The sequence below is a fragment of the Notolepis coatsorum genome, assembly GCF_963971535.1.
Source record: "Notolepis coatsorum genome assembly, chromosome: 15".
In the NCBI taxonomy this organism is placed as follows: Eukaryota; Metazoa; Chordata; class Actinopteri; order Aulopiformes; family Paralepididae; genus Notolepis; species Notolepis coatsorum.
This window is the reverse complement of record NC_140179.1, coordinates 71,118,504-71,144,757: the sequence shown is the minus strand read 5'-3', so window position 1 is coordinate 71,144,757 and position 26,254 is coordinate 71,118,504. Positions and strand designations below refer to the sequence as shown.

Here is a 26,254-nt window from a genome sequence, read left to right as displayed (position 1 = left end):
CCAGCGGCGTCCAGAGAAAACACAAGCGGCGCGCTGCCAGCGATGACGAGGGAGGAAGCTGCTGCTTCTTTCTCTGGTGTTAATGGCGGGTCGCAACCACAGAAAGGTGCATACCGCCACCTACTGGACACCCCAGCAACTGGAGCGGATAAGGCAAAAGAACCCGGCAAAGAAAAATCAACAAACCCAGAACAAACTAAACAAGAAAATACCAAACCCTAACATCACCAATCTATACAAACCTAATAAAAATGAAAAAATAAAACCTAAACACAAACAAAAGAGGGAAGAATAGGATGACATAGAGAAGCAAGAGGGCCACCGGCCTGTGAAAACAGCTCCTATTGGGGCACAAAAGCATCTTGTAACGGCCTTCCCCATTTGGTGAAACAGCCGGGTAAATATTGGGCGCCCTTTGTAGTAGACGCACAATTGAAAATAAACAGTGTTATGATTTTAGTTTAGGGGGAATTATTAAATCTCTCATTTCAAAACAGGTTTGACGAAAATGCCATTCTCGATTGAAAATGCTTTTTTTTGTGTGTGCTACAAATGACTTACTTCACCGTGCCACACAGACATGTTTATAAAAGTTATGAGTTTGTTTATTTAATCACTGGACATATTTGAAAATAGACATAAAAACAAAAATCCAGTTACTTTTTTTCCCCTTTTTAAGTTCTTCTACATAACTTTCTGTCGTAACGGATTGTAAAAACGGTACAAAAGTACTCATGTCTTAAATCTCTTGAAAATTAAATTGCTCTAATCGTAGCATATGCTCTCTTTGTAACAACCGTGTATTCTACCAATAAAACAGTAAAGGAAAATAAAATTAAAAAAAAAACAGGGCCATATAGGCACCTTTATTTGAAACCAAAATACAGCTCATTATAATCAGTGGGGGCATCACAGACTCCAGCAGACTGACAAACAGAACCGCTGTTTCAGAGGGAAAGGCAGGCAGCGATGAGGCTTATAGATGCTCACAGGTCTACTGCTTTTCTCTGGAGCTTATCCTATCTGTAGGACTGCTGCAACCTGTGTGTGTGTGTGTATATATATATATATATATATATATATATATATATATATATATATATATATATATATATGTGTGTGTGCGTGTATATATATGTGTGTGTGTATGATGAGTTGGTCTAAGAGAAAAAGGCCATCAAATTAGTGTGTGATGCATTGGTTGATAAGAAACATGCCTATTATTAGATCGCCATCAATGTATGCGTTCAGATGTGTGTGACGCATTGAATAATAAGATGCCCATCAATGTATGTGTGCAGGTCTGTGTGTGTATGTATGTATGTATGTATGTATATATATATATATATATATATATATATATATATATATATATATACATACACACACACACACACACACAGTACATATGTGTGTCTGTGTGTGTCACATTGATATAGTAGAAACCTCTATTTCCATTGGGTTGAGGTGATGAGGCTGAACTGAGACAAACTGGGGTCCTTGCCGGAGCGTGTTGTACGATGAGACTGGAACACCCCCCCACCCACCCCCCATCTCCTATCCCCACCCCCGTCGCTCAACTTCTCATGTTCTTCTTCTCTTGGGCTTACTTTCTTCTTCTCTCATTTTTATCTCTCTGGGTCGGAGTGATTCTCCTCCTCAGACTTTGATCTCAGGAACCGTGGGGTACAGCAAGTCAGAGTTCTCGGACGCCAGCTCCTCTGATGGAAGGAGTGAAATAGTATTACATATTAGTGGCCGCACAATTATCAAACAAGGACACTGTCATCATAGATGTGAAGCCAACTCCTCTTAAACAAAGTGCAATGCCTGTGCGCCACCACTGGGGGCAGAGCGCATAACAGTTTCAAGTTTAATTTTTATTTTTTATTAATTGTCATAGTAAAATACAGAATACTTTATCATGAAATGCTTTTTTCTGTATGAGCTCCTGGGAGTGTGCTAGATAAAAATAGATAAAAAGTATAAAATAGAAAAAGTCCAAAGTACGTTAAAAATAAGTGTTCAGTCAATATACAATATACAATACAGAGTAAAAAGAGAAAATGCAGAAATGGGATGAGGTACAAACTTAGGGTAAGGTGCAATGAGGTATGAATAGTGCAAATCTCTTTACTTAATAAATATAAAGTGTGTTAAAGGAAAACTCCAACATTTTGGGAAATTAGCTTATTTAACATCTTCCCTGGAGTTAGACAAGAAGATACATACCTTTTTTGTCTATCTGCATGCATTAGGCTTAGGGAACGCCCGCACCGTTAGCGTAGCTTAGCTTCATCACTGGAAGTGGGTCAGACTTTTACCCTGAAGTTCCCTACAGTCCCCTACAGTCACGAAATACACTCCAAATACAACTCCAAAACGTTCCTGTAAACATGTTGTGACCTGTGTATTTACCACGTGGAGAAATTAAAAAAATAATTGAATTATGCATTTACGTTTTCTAAGCAAATATACTCTGAACTGGGTGCAGTGATTTCACGCAACGCAGTGCTACTTTCTAATGTGACGCCAGTGTTTGTTTACATTTTAATTTCATTCAAAGGATCCGAACCGATTGAAGTTTATGGATACCATGACTGTGGTAAGTTTTAATTTATGTTTTTAGATGGAAGGCTGTATTCCATCTGTCTAACGTTAGCGAAAAATAGTTCCGAGTATATTTGCTTAGAAAACGTAAATGCAGAATTCAATTATTTTTAAAATTTCTCCACGTGGTAAATACACAGGTCACAACATGTTTACAGGAACGTTTTGGAGTTGTATTTGGAGTGTATTTCGTGACTGTAGGGGACTGTAGGGAACTTCAAGGTAAAAGTCTGACCCACTTCCAGTGATGAAGCTAAGCTACGCTAACGGTGCAGGCGTTCCGTAAGCCTAATGCATGCAGATAGACAAAAAAGGTATGTATCTTCTTGTCTAACTCCAGGGAAGATGTTAAATAAGCTAATTTCCCAAAATGTTGGAGTTTTCCTTTAAAGTGAGTAAAGTGGGTGTTAAGGTGAGTGTTTATTTAAAGTGAGTGGGTGAGTGAGTGACATTGTCGTAGTATAGGTTCTAAAGAATTATTGAGTAGTCCGTTAACATTTCTTTAGGAAAGAAAACAATCTTTATTCTTTCTATATAGGCCTAGACCTTTTCAGAAGAACAGTTTGGGCCCCAAGTGTACTTCCTGTCAGCTATTGTATTAGCAAACACTGCAACAGGACATACACTTGGGCCTATTTAGAATGTCTATCTCGTCTTGTTTGAAAAGGTCTATACTTAACATTGACAAATGGTTAGGAAGTTGTTAAGAGTCTAACGATTGATGCATTTTCAGATTTGATACAGGTTTCAATCACATGGTCACAATTCAATTCGATTTGTCATTCTTTAGGAGTTAAAATGTATTCATAATAAAGAGCTCCAATATTATATATATAAAAAACTATTACAAACTGAATACTCAAGTATCCCGATTAATATGGGAATATCAATGAACGTGCAAACACACCTTATGTGTGGAATATATGGATTTTGGAAACTTTGTCTAGAGGCACTTCCTACTGTGAATGCTTTTAAAGGTATGCTACGACTAGCCCTTCATGAAACATGTAACTGTTTTACCTGATGCTATTGCTGATCTGATTATGCTTCTTGCCACTGCACAAATGGCCTTCTGTGTTTGTATTTGATTTGTATGTTTTTTGTTTAATGTACTGTATATTCTATATGCCCTGTTTTTATGTTGAAACTTGTTGTGTGCTTTGTTGGTCAGGAGTCAGGACTCCCTGGAAGAAGAGATCTTGTATCTCAATGGGACATTCCTGGATAAATAAAGGATAAATAAATAAAAATCCACCTCTGCATGGATCCTAATGGGTTCAGAGATCAGACTCACCAGGAAGGACACACTTCCAGAGGCCGTAGGTTTTGCCCACCGCCGTCTGCCACAGGCGGAGGGTCCCGTCCTCAGAGCCGCTGGCGTACAGCTCCCCGTCCGGGCTGAACTGCACACAGTGGATGGGCCCGAAGTGGCCTTTATAAGACTCTACAGGGAGGAGAAAAAGGATAACACGACACATGTCAGTGGTTCTCAATGTGGGGTCTGGGGACCCCTAAAAAGTTCTTTGAAGGGTTCCCTAGCAAAATAAAGAATAGTTTAATTTAATAATAAACTTATAATTTTCTTTATAATTTCTTTTTTAATTGTCCTTTTCTTTTACATGAAACATGACAACACACAATATAATAATAATAATATGAAACAAGACATCACAGGACAATAATAACAATAACGACGATAGCATGACAATAGAAATAACAAAAAATAATAAATACAGAACCTAAAAATTAAAATTTATTATATTATCACAGACGCCACAAAAGACACCCCCCCCCCCCAGGACCAACACCCCAACCCCGCTAGATAGTGTAATAAACTTTATTTGTATAGCACATTTCATACAAGAATTGCAGCCCAAAGTGCTTCACAGCAGTTATGTAGAAACAAAATAGAATAGTAAAATGGAGCAATAGTGCAGTGCAATAACATAGCTCGTCCATATGTTTGGTGCATAATTCGCAAAGGCTGCAATTTTATTATAATTTCATCCATAAGGAACACAATGACAAAATGTAAATGTATGACTATCTGGTCATAGGTTTCACTCTATAGACGTGTTTCTCGTTTATGTCAGACTCAGTGTGCGCGCGCATCAAGGGGGCAAAAGGAAAATAATCCTGGTCAGAACAACGGGGCAGACTACAATATATTTGCATTTGTTAGCCATGCTAGCCATCTAAACAATCGAATGGTAAATGGCTGCATTTATATAGCGCTTTTATCCAAAGCGCTTTACAATTTGTTTGTCACATTTGACCCATTCACTCACACATTCACACCGATGACGGAGGCAACCATGCAAGGTGCCAACCTGCTCATAGGGAGCAATTAGGGGTTAAGTGTCTTGCTCAAGGACACTTTGACACGCTGCCCGGGAGGAGTGGGAATCGAACTGGGAACCTCCGGATTACCAGACGACTGCTCTACCTCCTGAGCCACTGTCGCCCCAATCAATACATGCCAAAGCTAGATAATGTAAAAGGTGAAAGACTCGCACTCACAGCCATGTTGATTTGGCAAAATGACATCCAGCCGTTTTCATTTGAAACAACTTTTAGTCAGAGTGTCATGGTTTCTCCATAGAGCCCCGTCCAGGGGAGGAAACTAACTTTTTGGCTTACCAGCCAACTGGCGAGTATCTGATTTTTTTTACCAGCCAAACAGATTTTTTACCAGACAAAAAAAATCGCTAATTGTGATAATTACTTCTTTGTATGTCAAGCCGTGTCAATGTTGTGTATGCATCTGGGTAGGCACACTGTGCCTTTAAGACAGCACGGTGGTCTTACGACAGTGCTGTGAAGTACCGTCAAGTGTTGTGGTAACGTCAGTTGGGTTGTTGTGCACAGTGCACTGGTTGAGCTAGCCCCTTTCGTGACTGCGATGTGCAAGCCAGGGGCTTTTGAGCATGAAATAAAATGTCTAACCTTACGTCGTAGTCCGGTGCTTTTTTGGAAACATTATAGTCATAACAGATACACCTAGCTGGCTGCTTTGAGCACACGGGGCTAACGTTAGCTAGCAAGCAGCTATAGCTAAAACGCTAACTAGAAGCTAACCACTGTATACAGTTCCAGTAGACTAACATTACACCTCTGTGATTTAAATGTGTCCTTAGTAACTTATACTCGAGGGTTGTACTAGGGTTGGATGCAGTTCCCCGTTGGTCAGTCTGTCTGTTTTCCATCTTCTGCTGTGTTTAACGTTATCTGTTTGCGAGTGCTCCTGATGGCTAGCCTAGTACCGCGGGACTTTTATTATTATATGTCCGCGGGTTGGCCAGTACTGCGCAAACGTTTATTAAACATTATATGTCCGCGGGTGGTCTTGTGCAGTGCTCTCGTGGCACTGTCAACTAAAGCGAACACTCAGAAGACACGCACCGTTTGCCAGTGCAGTGATTGCAGAATGTTTTATTTTTTTGTATACTCGCCAGCAGGGGAGGAAACTAACTTTTTGGCTTACCAGCCAACTGGCGGGTATCTGATTTCTTTTACCAGCCAAACGTAAAAAATACCAGCATTTGGCCAGTAAAGTGGCCTAATTTCCTCCCCTGGCCCCGTCATACTTTTTTAGCGCAGCAGCTCGCGCAGGTATGGGGCAACTTAGTCACGTGACTTAGAGCTGTGAATCTTCACTGGCCTCACGATTTGATTACGATTCAGCTGTCCACGATTTGATTCTATGATGCATCTCAATAATATATTACATCCTCAATTTTATAATCTATATTACTGCACACATGGCTACTTTATCAATTAAATAATACAAGCAGTCAGATAAATTGACTTATTTAGAAAGTTCTTAAATCAGAATGTCAAAATAAATGTCTTTACTAGTGTTGCAGGATAGATACTAGAAAGGTATCTCGATACCCAGCTGTTAAAAACGGTTTAATACTCTTTTTATTAGTATCAGTACTTTTATCAATACTTTTAGAATAGCCTGATGCTGTATTTTCTGAGTTGAGTGGATGCATGACCAGAGCACTATAGCTTTAATAATACAATAATAATATATTTGATTTGTAGGGCGCTTTATAGTTGTGGAGCAAATCCCAAAGCGCTACATTGTAAAAGAACATAAAAGCTAGCAAGAGAGTAAAAAATAATTATATATTATTTAAAAATTTTAATAATCGATTATGTTCCGTCACTGCATCAATGCAGAATCGTCCACGTCCGCATCGCGATGCATCTTAGAATCGAGAAATGTCCACACCCCTAACTTGACTCATTTGGTATTGCCAATTGGCTCGAATGCGGTATGTTTGCATACAGCGAACAGGTCTGTAGAGATAGATCACTCTCTCTCGTCTGCGACACATCAGCGAACAACATCAGGAACAACACACATAGCAACAGAGCGCCAAGCGGACAGAGTTGAGTCCGATCAGTGTCAACTTGGCATTACGCACACTCACGCTTGTTTTTCAGAGGTGCATTAGAGCAGATGAAGCTCATTGCCGCAGTGTCCCGACTAGACACACCCACGGGTATGCAGTCAAAATTAAACAGGTTCCATCGTGTCCGGCGACTGATCCGTCAATTATATAAATTTTCCAGCACCTCCTTCTTCCCCTGTATTGAACACATTTGGTGGGTGCAGCAACACACCACATTTGAACCCTTTCACTGCCACACTACAGAAGGTTAACCCTTTACTATCACACTACAAACCTACCACACTACAGAAGGTTAACCCTTTACTATCACACTATAGACGGTTACCGTCGGTAGTGTGATAGTAAAGGGTTAACCTTCTGTAGTGTGGCAGTGAAATGGTTAACCTTCTGTGTATTGTCGCAGTGAAAGGGTTAACCGTTTGGTAGTGTGGCAGTGAAAGGGTTAAATGAATGATTTCCTCCCCTGCTTGGCTACCCCCACACACCCAAGAGTCACTTTTACTGACTTGGCAGTGCATTAGGTCGTTTTTGTGTGGATTTGGACAGTTATACAATGTTATTTAGGTGCTGGGGGAAAATACAGATATTCCTTGTCATTTGGCTAGGGTCAAGTCTTCAGATTAACACTATGGTCGCCGATGACGTGTTTAGACGTCATTCCTAGCCATGCTCATTCTGCCGAAGACGCCGTAACTCGTCTTTGATATCAATATTTCAAAAATCTGTGATCAAAATCATATTTCCCCTCCGGAGCCCTGAGATACACTGCAAAGCTCCACTCAACTCTCTAGCGGTTCAAGAGCGCCATCTGGTGGCCGATCGGCAGATCGCCAACAGGAAATGACTCGTCGAACCGGAAGTGCTCATCCATATGTCGTCCGGGCACTCGCTATCGTTAGAGAGACTCCGTCTTGACACAGTGAACATCGATCGGTGCAAATAACTCGAAAAAACAACATGATTTGGACGTATATACTATTATACAACCTGGAAATGGATCGGGCATTTCTCCATCCCATAATAGAAAAAAATCTGTTCCACGCTCATCTGCCAGCGGCGCGAGGAAGCCACGGTGAGTTGCAGCGTTATATTCTAACGTGTTCCATATAAACTGCTATGATGACCATATGACCCACACTGGATGAATCATCTAACGCTGCCCAAGGAATTATAAACGCCCCCTCGCCCATCCGGTCATCATCAGATGATACGTAGTAACTTCTAGAAGTACATCCAGTTGACATTTTTTTTATCTCTCACAGATTCCTACCAAACTGTATTTGATCATCAATATAATGCATTTAGGGCTATAAATCACGTTCTGAAGAAAGCTGCAGAAAACGATAAAAACATACTTATACTTTAGACCATATTTTAGTATGAATATGTGAATGAAAAAGTATATCGTTGCTACAACCTGAACAATACATATAGGACATTGAATGGGCCATAATAATGGCAATTTAGCAATAGAATTTAAAAAGTTATAGCCCTGCAAAGAAGGGGAACTTCTCCATAGACAAATAGAGCTGGCTAGGGATGGTAAATTATGAATTTGAACCATGGCGATCAAAGTGTTAACAAGCTTAAACAAGCTGTTCAGAATAATTGCAGTTTATGACAAGTGATGCACCGATGTGAAAATTGTGGCCGATACCGATAACCGATATTAATATTGCTGTTCTGGCCGATACCGATATTTACCGATGTCGATATCTCTGTATAGAAAACACTTTATGATAATCAAATAAAGAGTTATTTTCCAAAATGCTTTTTTTTTTACTTATTTTCAGAAATGACTGATATTTTGAAACTATTTAAGGCCAAAAAATGTAAAAAAAAAATGTAAAAAAATTATATCGGCCCTATCTTGATATCGGACCGATACCGATGTGTAAAAAAAACTGCCATATCGGCCGATATATCGTGCATCACTAGGGGGGACACAAGCAAAGGATTGGCTTTGATTAACATTTAGTCATTTAGCGGATGCTTTTATCAAAATCGACTTACAAGTTCTGTACAACAGGTCACCAGGAAGGGTACAACTCTGGCAGCTAAGCTAAGTATGTTCATTTAGTGTTGAACTTGGGTGCTACTGTCTTGAGTGCATAGTAGTATAGACAGATTAGCATAGCATTGCGACAATACACAGAAGGTTAACCCTTTCAATGCCACACAACAGCATGTTAACCCTTTCACTGTCGGTAGTGTGATAGTAAAGGGTTAACATTCTGTAGTGTGGCAGTGAAAGGGTTCAAATGCGGTGTGGGCGACACCCACCAAAAAGGCGTGTATAATATAAGAGCAGAAAGGTGCTGGAAAATAAATATTAAAAATGACATTTTGACTAGTTTCTTGCAACAAAAAAAAACATGATTACATTTTTGTTGAAGAAAACACAATATGTCCCCATTTAAGTTCGTTTATTAATCCCAGATGGGAAATGTGTCCTCTGAATTTGACTCATCCTAACTACTTAAAGGATCAATAGGCTGCCGCCGTTTTTTGGCAACATTTAAAATGTCCCATTACATCTTGAAATTGATAAGACGTTTGACACCGAAATGAAAAGAAATCTGCCGTTCTGGTAAGGGGCGGGAGCTAAAACAATCACATCCAATCGAACAACCAAGTCAAATGATTGGAGCAAGCAGTCTTATCAAACACTCTGTAACACTAAAGATGGCGGCAAAAGATGAACCTATGATAGACTCTGTATTCAAATCCATAGAGAGATGGATGTTCTTGCCCATCTCTGTGATAGGGAGGATAAACATACTAAAGATGTCCATACTACCAAAGTTCCTATACTTATTTCAAAATATCCCTCTGGCACCACCGGTAAAAATGTTCGGAAAGATTGCGTCTCATCTCAAAATTTATATGGCGCAAGAAATGTCCTAGAGTCCGCCTATCTCTGTTGTATCTTCCATTCGATGCAGGGGGGTTGACCTGTCCTAACCTTCATTGGTATTACCTGGCTGCACAATTGAGAACTGTAATGTTTTATTTTTCTAAGGAAGAACCACCATCATGGATGGGAGTGGAAGCATACCCAATGCAACTCCCACTACATTTATACATGTATTCAGCTGAGCCAAAATATTTAAGAAAACATACTACACACCCCATAGTGCTCAACATGATTAATATATGGTATGAGGTAAAGAAATTTATGAAAATAAACAACTCCATGTCGCAATTCAGCCCAATCTGGGGAAACGTCTCTTTTAAACCAGGCAAACTGGATGCCGGATTCAAACTATGGGCAAAAGAAGGAATAAGTCAAATATCTGACCTTTACAAAGATGGGGTCTTGATACCTTTTGAGGAACTATCAATAAAACACAACATCCCAAGGAAGCATTTTTTTAAATACTTGCAACTGAGAAGTTTCATTTCCTCTCAGCAAAACCAGTCACTGGCAATTCCTACACTTTCATCTTTAGAAAAAATTATCATCAAGAACTGCAACAGCAAAGGCCTGTTATCAATGTTCTATAACTGGATTATATCTGGTTCAGACGAGACGTCACTATCTAGATTGGAGTCATGGAGGCTGGACTTGGGAGAGGAGATCTCAAACGAGGACTGGAACAGAGCATGCGAGGAGGCTCAGACACAAACAGCCAACACTAGCTTAAAACTACTTCAATACAAATGGCTGATGCGGACTTATATAACCCCTGTCAAATTGAATAAATACAACAGCAACACACCAGATAGGTGCTTTAAATGTACCAAGGATCGGGGAACTTTTATACATTGTATTTGGGAATGTGACAAAATCAAGAAGTTCTGGGGGGAGGTGGTGAATAAAATCAAAGATATCCTGTCAGTGAATATCCCACTAGACTCCAAAATGATATTGTTACATTTATATCCAATAAATCTGAACCTGAGAACCAAACAATTTAAATTGATTGATTTTGCTATACTACAGGCAAAAAGAACAATAGCTTTCAATTGGAAGAAAATAGACGCACCCACAATCGGTGCTTGGATTAAAAACATGGCACAATGCATGTCTATGGAGAGAATAACGTATATCCTCAGGAACAATATAGAGATTTACGAGGATATATGGAAACCATTTGGTGAATATCTGAGAAGGGAAGATATAGGAGGGCTGCTATAGGATGAGTCCCCCCGCTCTCTCCCGCGGTCAGCCGTGACCCGGACCCCGGGAGAGACCGGAGACACGTCAGTGAAGGTGTTGTAAAGATGTCATTTATTTTTATTTATTTTCATTTTTATGTACATTTTCTTTTCCTCTTTTCAATTATTTATATTTGTGTACGAGCTATTCTAATGGAGGTACAAATGAATGTACATATTATTTCTGTATGAGAACAGTAAAAACAAAACCAAAGATGCTAAGAGAGAGAAAAGGGGAGGGGGGAGGGGGGTATGTGGGTATATGTATAATCTTGTGGAGAAAAGGAATTAAGAATAACTGACTACAATGAAAACCTGAAATGTGTACTGTTTTTGAAGTTAATTATTATTTTGTGGGGTGGGGTTAGGGGAGGGAGAACGGGGTGAAAATGTTTGCTGAATACTGCTCTGCTGATATACATGTTGTAATTTGCAAACTAAAACCCAATAAATATATTGTTAAAAAAAAAAGATGGCGGCAAGCAACAACAAAGAATTGCTGCAAAATAAACATACATTTGTTGTTTAAATAATAATAATAATATTTTTAAATAGTAATAAAAAATAGATATTTATCGATAATTTTGTCCCGATTTATCGATTCCTCCAAATGGCATATCGTCTCAGCCTTAGATATCTTGGCATCTATGGCCTTCAGTGATACCATACACACATACTGTAGCCTGGTAATTGGCTGAGACCTACTACTGTAATCAGTTTCTCTGCACCTCGAATCAATATAAAAAAAAAAAACCCAGAGGTCTTTGTCTCATCCACCCTTCCGCTCACCCAGTTCTTCCTTGGTGGCGTAGTCATATTTGTAGAGCTTGAAGTCGTCTCCGCCAGCCACAAAGAAGTCCTTGTCAGGGTGGAGGGAGGCAGAGTGGATGGAGGCAGGGGCATCTACAGTCTTAATCAGGTCCAGGCTGGAATAAGGAAAAAGTCAAACACACATATATACATACCGTACATTCAGAGTGGGGAATTTAGTCTGTGGCTGGCTGGTCAATTTGTCTACTCGACTAGACCCACTGTTTTCTATAAAAAATTTTAACAATTAGGGGATCTACACTACACCCAATTTAAAAAGTCATACATGTTATTCCTATGGCCTAAGACAGTCCAAAAATATTAGTGAGAAAAAAGAAAAAAAACTCCAATCCAAAAGCTAGAGTGATAAAACTCAAACGTGTGATGTCATCAAGTAGAAAGTCTGGAGCTGCTCCATAGACAATGAATTGGGTAAGATAGTAAAGGTGACACTGAGAGCACCCAGGTGAATGTTCTGTGTATAGGGGCGCATTCTATGCTTCAGAAGTGAGAATACTACTAGAGAATAAAGGTAATTTGAGTATAAGAAAGCACACCAACATTCTGTGGGTCCACAAAATCAGTCTCCCGTTCATCGTCAATGGAGCGGCTCCAGACTTTAGACTTTATGACATCACACGTTTGAGTCTTACTTCGGTATCTGGCTTTGGGATAGAGTATGTTCACAAATATTGATTGAATGGCGGCTGGGTGGCGTAGTGGAGATTGCGCTTGTCACCAATGCAAGAGGCTGCGGTCTCGACTCCCGGAGTCAGCATTGCCTGCGGCTTGGACCAGTCGTCATACTATCTCAATTGGCAGAGGTAGCGGGTGGAAAGTCGATGGGTGGGGATTGGACGTTGTGGACAGCGACTCCTACAGGTCGGTTTGGTGACGCCTGTACAACAGAGTCAGTAAGTATCGGGGGCAGCGTGAGCCTCCCACGTGTTACTCCTCGCCACTGAGAGGCCACGCTGTCTGGTGAAAAGATGCGACAGGCTGCCTCCTTGTGTACCGGAGGGGACACGTGATGCAAGGCTTCTATCCTCACTACAGCCGACCAGTGGGAGGCATAGTCTAGCAACGTTCAAGATAGGGGAGGGAAGAATTGAAGGGAAAAAGAATTGGCGATACGAAATTGGGCTGGGAGAAAAATAAGGAGAAAAAGTGGATAAAAAAAATATATATATATTGATTGAACTTTCCTTGCCTGATGTAGGCTAGATATGCCACCTATAGTGTCTAAACGGAAGTACAGGAAGTACAGGCGTTCCGGTTTCGACAAAACAATTATAGAAACGTGTGAAGTGCACAATATTTCCTCGTTTAAGCCACTGCAACGGCTTTGCCTGAAGAATTTACTAAATGACCGAGACGTTCTAGCTTGTTTGCCGACATGATTCGGGAAAAGTTTGGTCCGTTCAGTGGCAGCTTCCAGGGGAAGTACATACACCGGAAATTCTACCCCATAGACACTTTCGGCCGTAGTTCTTTACCAGGCTTTACCTCAGAGATAAAACTGGGAACGAGGTTAATGTAGGGCTGTGGGAGGGCTGATGTAGGGCTTTTGTAGTAGATTTAGTAAATTTTGTCAATCGATTTGTTGATTTAATTGACAAAATAGTTTCTCACATGCAGTCCTAGGGCGGAATCCACAAAGAATGGATTGCACAAAGCTACTCGCACCCGCGGATTCTGCTCTGTGTTTACGAGCTATCCACTAAAAGCACATTGCGCAGATGATACCAGCGTTGACACGCCCATTATTTTTCCTGATCTGCTCGCGGGGATTCCCGACAGCAGCGCTGTTGGCAGATATCAGTCCGGACTTCATTGTTTTCCGCGGGACCATTATGCATATTTTTATTTTATTTTTTTTATCTACTTTTTCTCCCCATTTTCTATTTTTCTCCCATCCAATCCCTACCCTCCCCTGTCTCGAACGTTGTTAGACCATGCCTCCCACTGGTCGGCTGCAATGTGGACGAAGCCTTGCATCACGTGTCCCCTCCGGTACACGAGGAGGCAGCCGTAGCATCTTTTCACCTGCACAGCGCGATCTCTCAGTGGCGAGGAGTAACACGTGGGAGGCTCACTCTGCCCACGTCACTTCCTGATTCTGCTGCGCAGGCGCACCAACCGACCTGTAGGAGTCGCTGTCCACAATCCCCACCCACCAGCTTTCCCACCCCTAACACTGCCAATTGTGTTAGTATGACCGACCAGCCAAGCTGGTAGCAACGCTGAGAGCTGGGCTCGAACCCAGCATCTCCTGTGTTAGTGGCGAGCGCCTTGCCCACTGCGCCACTTAGCCGCCTCATTATGCATATTCTTAAATTGACTGGCGCGTTGCACCGAATACCACGGTACTCTGTTGCGTGTGACGTTTTCCCAGAGAAGAGTGCTTTGTGAGCGGCCCTACTATGCTCACACACAAACAGAGGAGGAAGCGGACAGATCGGACCGGCATTGATTCTGCTCACAATATGCCAAAAGCGAAAATGTACATTACAGATTAACTGCAGAGAAAAACATTACACATTAAAGCTATGCGAGGCGAGAGTTTGATGGCAAAGTTGACTGAATTGATTGAAGTATGCAACTATAAAGAGAGATAAAGAAAATAATAAAAAAAAAAATTGAATGCCTCCAAATTATGTTTTGGTTTGATTTATGATGATATAAGATGCTTATGATACAATCATTCTAAGGATTACGTGTGTAATCAATTCGTTTTGTACACTAATTGCAAGTTATGCATTATATTTGTGAGGTTAGTTTTATAATCTACATTACATTGAAAAGATACAAAGATATATTCTTGAAAGCTGGATTTTCTAATACAGAAGAGGTATTATTTAGATTGAACATTAATTCATATTTTCTTTGTATTTATTTTGTCCAGTAAGACTTGAAAATAGCTTTATTAAGTTGTAAAGCCATGGCCTATATTCAATTTCATAATTATATTCTATTCTATTGTGCTTAACTTAGTTTATATTTCATTTTATAATACACCACCCCTTTATTGTGATTATAACCTAGGCCTGTATAATAATAAATAATAATATAATAATAAATTGACATTCCCTAATAGATAGTGTGTACGTGAATGGAAATGTATGTGTCTGATAAAGAGATAGGGATATACATGGATGAAAATGTATGGGTCTGATATGGATATAGTATTAGAAGATTGTATAATTGGTTGATATGAACATAGATAATGTATGTAAAAGCATTGTCCCACCAGTGTGATTGAGGCATCTAAAGCGCATCTTTAATAAGGCAAATGTGCGCTCGATCACACCGCGCGTTCTGATGTGAGCCCGGTTGTATGCTGCATTGCTGCCTCCACGTTCGTTGGGTTACGCACAGGAGTCATCATCAGCCATGGCTGGAGTTGGTATCCGCCGTCCCCTATGATACAAAAGCGCATACTTTTTCCTATATTTGCAATGAATATTACAGCACAAACGGAATACTTTCTAACCCAGTAACCAGGTATTGCCATCCATGGGTTGCATCGTTTGGTATAGACTGCCGTTCCGAAAGATGTAGCTGTCGTGCACTGACCCAGGGAACTTGGCAACCACATTAGTAATTAAATTACTGGCGTTACACACCACTTGGATATTGATAGTATGTTTCCTATTTCGAAAAACGTGGTCATTTTCGCCGGGTGGTACAATTGCTATGTGATTGCAGGCAATCGCGCCCACGACATTGGGGAAGCTGACAGTGTTAAAAAAAAAAAAAAACAGCTTCGTCACTTATAATTCTATTGTACTATATTCTATTGTGCTATATTTAATTTAGTTTATATCCCATTTAATTGTCGCTTATTTTTCTATTTTTCTCCCATCCAAATTTCGTGATTCCAATTCTTCCCTCCCCTGTCTTGAACGTTGCTAGACTATGCCTCCCACTGGTCGGCTGTAGTGAGGATAGAAGCCTTGCATCACGTGTCCCCTCCGGTACACGAGGAGGCAGCCTGTCGCATCTTTTCACCAGACAACGTGGCCTCTGTGGCGAGGAGTAACACGTGGGAGGCTCACGCTGCCCCCGATACTTCCTGTCTCTGCTGTACAGGCGCACCAACCGACCTGTAGGAGTCGCTGTCCACAACGTCCAATCCCCACCCACCGGTTTTCCCAACCTCTAACACTGCCAATTGTGTTAGTATGACGGCTGGCCAAGCCGGAAGCAACGCAGAGAGCTGGGCTCGATACCAGCATCTCCTGCGTTAGTGGCGAGTGCCTTGCCCACTGCGCCACCCAGCCGCCAAACAGACACAACTTTCAAACTGAAGTGGGAAACCAACTCGGAATAAATAAATAGAGTTTATTCTGGAGCATAACGCCACAACATTGGCTGCTCAATATAATCCTGATAAAATTGACTAACAAAGCCTTGGTTGATGGAGACCAAACGGAGCTGTTGAGGGGGCAGCCCTCAAGCCGTGGTGGTGGTGGTGTACCTGAGTGCATTGTAGAAAGCGATGGTCCTTCCGTAGCTGACCACCAGGATCTCCGCTCCAGCCACGTACTCCATGCTGCTCACTGGGATGTCGAACGACAGAGTCTTCACAGCCTCCATGGAGATCCTGTCCCACAGCCTGGAGGAACGGACACACATAATGATACACACACAAAGATAAGCATGTGCACACACACACACACACACACACACACACACACACACACACACACACACACACACACACACACACACACACACACACACACACACACACACACACACACACACACACACACACACACACACACACACACACACACACACACACACACACACACACACACACACACACACACACACACACACACACACACACACACACACACACTTCAGCCCACTGATTTACATGTCACTAGAATTAGTGTTGAGAGCACAAATTCTGAGAGCATAAACATAAATACACACAGGAAATCTTGAAATGCATGTGCAGGTCCCCCTCAGAGATAAGCCATTATAGTCTATTTGCCATCCCATAGAGCCCCATTGTGAACCCGGAAATTTCGGAACCACCAAAGTTTTATGATGGATATGGATAGTACGGATCCCCAGCACTCAGAAACTGCCGCATGCTAAGTTGTAAATGTTGGGCAACTTTTTTTATTTGCATAATTAGCACACATTTGCATAATCGCCTAAATGGCCAAATCTCAGAAACTACTTGATCAATTTCAACAATGTTGGAGTTGTTTTGGGGGTTATTTGGGATACTGAATCCAGTTATGATACTTAAGAGAAGAAAAAAGGTTTCAAAATTGCAATATTTACTGGAATTTACCAAATATTGGTGCCATTCTTTATGAATTTTCTGTTTATAAATGTTTCAGAAGATGCAGAATTTATAGATAATTTTCATGGAATGTTCAATTGTAAACAGAATGATAATAATAATAATAACTTTAATTTGTAGAGCGCCTAATAGACCACTACACTTCCGCGTTACATTGAAATCGGGGAGGAGATTGCGGGGGGAGCAAATGAATGAATGTGGATGAGAGCCGTGATGTAAGTGGTTGCATTCCTAATCGATCAGAACTAAATCGGCAGAGAAAAAGCCCATTTTTAAGCACCTATTCCCCATGCACATGCGCAGATTGCCCACGGATTGTGACGCCATGCACACCCGCCCTGGACTGTTCCATCAGAGGGGCGAGCTTCGGTGGCCAGTGTCCTTTCAGCCGAACAGGATAATGAAACAATGATCCCACTAAATGGCCAGACGCGTCTTATGGCGACATCTACAATTACCTCATTGAGTCTCCAGGTAGACTAATGTTTATATTTAAAGGCCAACTTGCAGGTTGTATTTTTGTTCAATAAACAATGTGACTAGGCCAATGCTGACTTTCATGAAGAGGGGGAATTTTTTTTCAAAATTGACCCAGTTTTAGCGTTTTTATCAAACATTTTGTCGACCAAACCACAACCTCACGCACATGCATATTTTAATCCGTGGTTCATAGCATGCGTGTGTCATCTTAATGATGATGTCACATCAGGTGCAGGGCAGCGAGGGGCTCTGAGAGTCTCAGCATGTAGTGGCAGGAAGCAGAGAGCCTTGCTACTACTAGCCGAGGAGCTAGTATCTGTTTCACCTAACACTATTGCTCTGTGATCATAGCCATTCATCTCTAAAGCTAACCACTATTTGTAAAAGCGACAACCACGTTACCATATTTGTAATAATGTTAATCATTGTGTCGTTGTACATAGTGTATATAACGTTAGTAGCTAAGTTAGCTAACGTAGCTTAGCTTAGCTTGGTAGCCAGCATTCTCGAAACTCCTAACAATGCCAGATTTAAAATGGTTCTCTCCTCTTTGTATACCTTTGTCCTCACAAGTATTCTGCCAGGGAACTTATGGACACGACAATAGTAGTTGGTTATAAGGTGTTTGAGCTTGTAACGTTAACATTAGTTAGCTAATAGCTATCGTGGTAGCCCGTTTCGTGACTGATGCACGATGGGCTGCTATCGTATCAACATGCCGCGACGTGTAGCTTGCTAGCCGGCATGATGAGTGTGCAGTGCTTTGCCCCACAGGTCTGAGAAGAGGACCTGCACATTTTACTCGTTCCCCAAACTCCTCTACATGCCCCGATCTAAAATGGTTCACGACAGTAGACATAATGCTAACGTTAGCGGGGTAACGTTAGCCAGAGCCATATAGCCAGTAGTACTATGACCCGGACGGGCATAAGGCATAAATTGCCTGAAGTGACGTCACGGCCCTGCTAGCGTCTGATAAGCTTTTTCATTTGATCCGTGCGTGTTATTCGTGCGTGGACCTTTTTAACCCTTTCTGAGTGAGTGGCGGAATCAAATGGAAAAAAATTATTAATGAAATTAGATACCAATGATGTAAACTACCCATAATTGAAGAGTAGGGTTTAACCTGCAAGTTGGCCTTTAAGTGCAGTGGTCTGTAGCCACTCACACTACCACCGAAGCTCCCCACTCTGATGGAACAGTCCAGGGCGGGTGTGCGTGGCGTCACAATCAGTGGCGTCGTTAGCCCTGGGCTTCCGGGGCTTTAGCCCCGGATGTTTTTCTCCTAGCCCCGGATCTAAAAAAAAAAAAAAAAAAAAAAAGTAAATTTTTTTTTTTTTTTTTATGTCAGCATCCCCATTGTCTGTGCTGAATGTTTGTTAGTGTTTGGTATTTTTTGTTGGTTTTTAGTACTTTTAAACATTTTTAGTAAGTAGTTTTCATTTGATCCTATAATTCTTTCATTCACCGATTTGTGGACTTTTTTTTTAGTGTCCTGAAAGGCGCCTTATAAATCAAATGCATTATTATTATTATTATTATTATTATTATTATTATTATTATCATCCAGGAGGGAAAAGACACTTTGGATAGTAGGGACTGCATCTCTGCCTGTCCTGACCAGGAAACACTTTGCAACTGTGATCTCCTCTTGGATATTGTAATGTGTGGCGAGGGGTTGCAGCAATTCCACTGAGAGAAACTGGTCTGAGGCTGGATAACATGCCTGTATGCCTCTCATAAGTTGTTATCCAACTCATGAGAACCTGCTCTCAAGCTCTTGCAGTATTCTGTCGACGACTGGATAGAACAGTCTCTGTCTCAGCTGATCTCCTGAGCTGAGGTCTGAGCTTGTGCCACAAGATGACTCAACTACATACTCGCCCATCCTTTTCTGCTTCCTCCTTTGGCTGGTAGTATGTTCCTCAATCCAAAGGCCATTACATATGGCCTTTGTCCTGTCATACATGTCCACTGCCATCTCTGAGGTGCGATAACCTTTGAGTGTGTCCTGCACTGTGCTTTTAAATAGTACAGATATTGAAGATGTGCACTTTAACGCAGCAGCACCTGGAGCCATCCATACCCATGTCCAGTGTCCTATAATAAGCTTTAATCGAACCTCGGATAGTCCGGTTGGTTTGGGGTGGTGTGAAAGCTCATTCACTCTTGCAAGTGAACCCTGCTGCGGTTCATTTGAGATGTGAATGCAAAGCGGACCAAAGGCAGGAAAAGACCCAAAAATCGAATATTTTTTTTATGAGAAGACTGAAACATATGTATATAATGAAACACACAATAGTTTTTTTCGATTGCCTAAGCATGATTTTGAAAACGGGGCCCGGTGTTTCAAAACACATAATTAGCACAACCACACACACAATTATCAGAACACCTCAGATCCTTTGCTAAATTAAACACTTGTCAAAACCATACACTAATTTTGTTACCATATGAAACACACATTTCATAATGACTTAATTCTGTTTGAACCAGTTACACACACTGCTGTGCTTAACCTAAAACACATTTAGCAATTCTACTTCTCAGTGATTAGAGTACTGTAAGTGAAGTACGCAGAGAATGTGCAAATATACAATAAATTCACCAAACACTACACAAGACCAATGATGCAGACTGATGAAAAAAATAACATTTTCTCTCCATATACCCAAATCAATGATGCAGACTGATGAAAATATAAATGTTCTCTCCATATAACCAAATCAGTCAACATTTCAACATGGAGAATCACAACAATACATGTCCCAGTTGTCATGCTACTATGTGCATAACACTGTAAGCTCAGCAAATATCAGACAAACATAAAATACTGTATCCAGTACAGGTTAAAATTACAGTAATACAATTTCTTTTTGAAAAAATCTAAACAGAAAATACTAGACATTATCTCTTTGCCTAGCTGGATCTGGCAAGATAATTTTTTGTTGTGATTCTCCATGTTGACATGTTGACTGATTTGGGAAAATGGGAGAAAATTTATATTTTCATCAGTCTGCATCATTGGTTGTCTTGTGTAGTGTTTGGTGAATGTATTGTATATTTTCACGTTCTCTGTGTACAGTACTTCACTCTCCTTCCATTTTGGTTGAAGACAGGTGAACTCACCTGCTGCATTTTTATAGTGCTTAAACCTGATTGTGTATCTACAATTAAGCAATGGTGTGTTTGTGCATCTGATGGCTGTGTTAACCAATTGGCTCATATGTGTGGTAATTTGACATTCTGTGTCTAATGTAATGCAAGTGTGTTTAGTGTTTTGCAAATCACTGTGTGTATTGTTTTGCAAAAAGTGAGGCTGACATTGTAGGGGTGCAAATCTGGGCCTATATTTTGCTCCTTGAGTGTAAGGTTTTGATAATTGTGTAATACTTTTGATTTGAGTGTTTATGCAATTGAAGAAAACTGTAAAGACTAGAGATGAACTGTTTATTTATTTTGTACATAGGCTGTGCATATGTTTGTTTATTTGCTTATGTGTATGATTCTTAACTGTGTTTTTATTTTGTTATTGGTGTATATGTGTATGTATGTATATTTGTAATCATGTAGGGGCTTCTTGGACCAGATCAATGTTTAATCTGGCTAAATAAATAAATAAGAAACTGATGATTTGGTCCTGTTAACTTTGAATTTTCTATGGGGACTGCCCAGATCCCTCTCATGGACCTGGACCTCACTTTGAGAACCTCTAATGATTCTAGTTATTCAGTATTCATCTCTAATTACTCTAAAATTGCGTATTTCTGTGCCTAAAAAAAAAAAAAAAAAACGGGGGGGGGGTTACCCCCCCCCCCTCCACCCCCCTGGGCTGAAGCCCCCAATGTTTTCTAACCCTAAAAACGCCCCTGGTCACAATCCGTGGGCAATCTGCGCATGTGCATGGGGAATAGGTGCTTAAAAATGGGCTTTTTCTCTGCTGATTTAGTTCTGATCGATTAGGAATGGGTCGCGCCGTGTTCAGGAGATTCAGGTGTAACCGATCGGTTCGGACATGCCCCGAGTGGGAGTTGAACCCCGGTCTCCCGCGTGACGGGCGGCATCACAGACCACTATACCAAGAGGTGAATTCACTTCTAAGTAATGGGTCTGGATGCCTCTGGGGAGTGAGTTTACTTGCAGTACCGCTGCCGTCCACAGTCACTTCACAACATCATGTCTGTAGGATACACGGTACCTCCGTTACACTGGCACATAAAAGTCTATTCGATCATGTCTCCGTGCTCCCCCACAGCCGTAGCTGCAATCACTTACATCACGGCTCTCATCCACATTCATTCATTTGCTCCCCCCGCTATCTCCTCCCCGATTTCAGAATCCCGGAAGACTATTGTTGATGAGTTGTTATGAAGAGCTGGCTACAATCCAGGAACAAAGAGATACAATGGTAAACCACTATCTATATCTTCCTCATTCCTGGTTGTGTCTGTGTGAAATCTCTCCCCAAACAGTTTCAAATGTTCTCGAGGTCATGTCCTACAAAGTATCCTCTATAACAGTATGCCCCATTGTTCTGACCAGGATTATTACGTTCCTTTTGGCCTCCTTGCTGACGTGGACGAGAAACCCATCTATAGGCCTAGTTATCAAATTCTTGGTTTGCAATGGTTTTGCACCAAGTTGTGGGTAAATAAAAACCCAGTTTTCATCTACAACTCCTGTTTCCTCATTGTCTCACTGCTTGGTCCCTAACAAGGAGAAATGGGCATTCTAAACACTCTGTGCAAGGCCTCTATTAGGCGGTAAATTGTTCTTTGTTTTCACAATGTGTGCTCTCTATCGTATCAAGATACATATTCCATGTGTATGGAATAACACTCACCTTTAACATTCACTTTAAACACTTTTTAACACTACACCATATTGTATCTATTTATTAGTAAAAGATTTGCACTACCTCTCTAACTCATCTTCGCATTTGTTTGCATTGTGTACTTGTACTAGTTTGTATATTTTGTATAGTGTTTGGTCTTTATTTTTTTTACTGTCTGAAGCACAATCTCAGGGGGCTCATACAGAAACAAGCATTTCACCGTAATGTACATGTACCTTATATGTGACAAATAAGCTGGTCAGGAAGGCCAGTAACATGGTGGGAGTGGAGCTAGACTCTTCCTCTGTCAGAGAGGAAGAGCCTTGCTAAGCTCCACGCCATCATGGACAACCCCTCCCACACGCTATACACAGACTTGGCTGATAGAAGGAGCATGTTCAGTGTTAGACTAAGACTCCCTAGATGCAACACTGAACGGCACAGGAAGTCCTTAATTCCAACAACCATCAGAGTATACAACGCATCACTGTGCCTCACTGCCTCACCACAGAGTGACAGTATAAACTCTGGTAATCTTCCTGGACTTTTGACTTCTTATTTTTACATATACACTTAAACATTTAAAAGAAAACTACATTTATTACTGTAAATTTTACTGTATATTTTTGGCTGTATATTTTAGAATGTATATATTTTAGAATGTATATCCCAGACTGTATTTTTATTGTTATTTGTGATTTTTGACTACCTAAACTTTACGCAACATAGGGGAGGAGCAAACATAGCTTGCATAGCAGCCTTCTAAACTCTAATTTGAAAATTACCTTGAAGAAAAGGTTTTCTGCCAGTGAAGTTTTGTCACAGATATTTGACGGTGAAAGTGACATAGGAGAGAATGTGTCTGAGACCCTGATTATGAGGCGTCCTCCTCTGATGAGAATGAGACCCTTAGTGCAGATCAGGGGCGGAGCTAGGGGGTGGCTACCTGGGCTCAAGCCCCGGATGTATTCTGAAAAGCCCCGAATCTATTTAAATTTTTTTTTTTTAAATAAAAATAAATAAAAGATTTTTTTTTTTTTTTTACAATTCATCATTGTTACATGAAAATATGTTTGCACCAGATTTAGCAGAAGCTAATTTCCATCTGTGGTCTATCCAGCTGCTAACTGTATTTGAGTGAGTTAAGTCTTGGTGTTATGGTAGACTCAGACCTAAGCTTTAAATCACAATCAACAAGTTGACAAACTTAATTCTTCCACCTTAGAAACATAGCTAAAGTACGGCCATTTATAAATCAAAAGGATGCTGAAAACCAGATCCATGCCTTTATCTCAAGCCAACTCGACTCCTGTAATGCACTCCTTACCGGCCTCCTGATTAAATACGATGATAACTATTTTATTGCAATGCACTATTGCATTATTTTATTCTATTTTACTAACTATTTTATTGCACTGCACTATTTTACTTTGTATCAGTGAATCATAGACGCCTGGCCATAAGAGCATTCGGAGCATCTCTGCTCTCCCACTATTGAACTTGGGGGAGCAAAGGTATAATCTTGCTCCACCACTTTTTGATTATATGAAAAATATGATATATCCCCCCCAATATATAAATCTAACCATAACTACGTTATGGTTAACTGAGTTTTATAGTGAAAAGAGCAGCTTTATTGGTCAAGATGGAAGGCTCTATATTGCAGGAAATTGCACGTACAGGTTCATTAAATTCAAATAAAATCTGTCGTGGAGGGGGTCGTGCCTGAGCCCCTCCAAACCACCCCTTGTCTGCCTACATTTTTTTTTTTTTAATTTTAAAAATTTAAAAAAAAAAATTTAAAAAAAAGGGGGGGGGGGGGGCATCTGGGCTAAGCCCCGGATCTCCTACAATCCTAAATCCGCCCCTGGTGCAGATGCTCCTGTTGTCTCAACCACAAGTAGACACGTTACTTTCCAAAAACTGAAAGTTATCATGGGCCCACTCCCCACTTGAACAACATAATATATATTATGTATGTATAATTGGGTGGGTGGGGGGAGTAGGGGTAATGTTTTATTTAAATGGTTATTTAGGTATAAACAAAGTAACATGAAGCACCTGAAACATACATTTGGGTAACACTTTTGATTATGATAATTTTCTGGAGGTTTAAACTGCTGGGGTCAAAATGTCCCCAAGGATAAAGAGTGTAAAGTCAATTTGAGGATAACAGGAGGGTTAACAAAACCATTTCAAATTATTTTAGCCATGCTAGATAGGTAGCAAATAACTCTAAGGATGGCAATAATAATAATAAACGTTATTTGTACAAATTCCATACAAGAATTGCAGCCCAAAGTGCTTCACAGCAGAAAATACACTAGAATACATCAAATGAGCATAAAATAGACAGAATAAATGCAATGCAGAAAAAAAAAATACAAGATGATAGAAGTAGATGATCGTAGTGTTCTTGGGGGCATGTAGTTGACAAGAAAATTGCCAATATAGCTTGGTCTGGTTCCATTTAGGGCTTTGTACATAAGCCCTAAATGGAATCAATTCAAATCAATTCTAAATGTTACCGGAAGCCAGTGTAATATAGCCTAGCTGAGAGTTGAATAAGCTGAAGTATTTTCTTCAGTCGGCTTGGAATAAAGGCATGGATACGTTTTTCAGCATCCTTTTGATTTATAAATGGTTGTACTTTAGCTTTGTTTCTAAGGTGGAAGAATTATGTTTTTGTCACCTTGTTAATATGGGACTTAAAGCTTACAGTAGACCTGAGTCTATGATAACCAAGACTTGTAAGCAAGGAGCAGGTTGGCACCTTGCATGGTTGCCTCCACCGTCGTGTTTTAATATGCGAGTGAATGTGTGAGTGAATGGGTAAATGTGTGAGTGAATGGGTAAAATGTGAGGAACAAACTGTAAAGCGCTTTGGATAAAAGCGCTATATAAAAAAAGCAGCCATTTACCATTTACTCCCATAATAGCAACCTCAAGCCGCTGGCAGGGGGCTAGGCAGCCATAAAGAAAAAAGTGTTATTTCTGTGTTTTCCCATTCATTAATTGATTGATTTGCTGTAGACCACCGCAGAATCAAACAGGGCCCGCTACAAAATAGATTTACCAAACTAACACAGTAACACACTAACAGAGCTTCTTGTGTTGCATGTACACACAGTCTGTGTATGTGCGCTGTCCACTCTCAATGGTTCTTAAATGAGTAATGAGTGCCATCATTTACATTTAGTCATTTAGCTGATGCTTTTATCCAAAGCGACTTACAAGTTCTGTACGACAAGACAGCAGGAAGGGTACAACTCTATCAGCTGAGTAACAATGTTCATCAAAGTGTTGAGTGCTACAGTGTAGGACGTTAGTATATTAGGACAAGTGCATGACAGTAAGGTTAGTTAGGGTTAGAGTTTCTTATTTTTTTCATTTCACTATCAATGTTGCCATTTACTGGTTGACTTGTTTGAGTTTTGGAGTTTGATTAAATACATAACGTTTGATTCGTGTGCTCATGGTGTCCTTTCCTGTGTAGATTATAGCAGATTTAAGCCTATACTGTATATCCTTTAGTACCAAAAGTAAAAGTGTAACATTTGTTATGATTGAGATGAATAATAGATAGATAGATACTTTATTGCCATT

General features: G+C 40.5%; 1 protein-coding gene across 1 annotated transcript in view; it reads right to left on the bottom strand.

Moving 5' to 3' along the window:
- Nucleotides 1-1,574: 1,574 nt before the first annotated feature.
- The window catches only part of LOC311241404 (serine-threonine kinase receptor-associated protein-like), a 52,613-nt gene continuing 27,933 nt past the window's right edge, over nt 1,575-26,254 (bottom strand). The window contains exons 6-9 of the mRNA XM_084330219.1: nt 16,486-16,623; nt 11,985-12,121; nt 3,905-4,054; nt 1,575-1,721 (exon numbers count right to left, since the gene is read on the bottom strand). Coding sequence (XP_084186345.1) covers nt 1,660-1,721; nt 3,905-4,054; nt 11,985-12,121; nt 16,486-16,623 — 487 coding nt within the window. The 3' untranslated portion in view covers nt 1,575-1,659. The remainder of the gene's footprint in view (nt 1,722-3,904; nt 4,055-11,984; nt 12,122-16,485; nt 16,624-26,254) is intronic.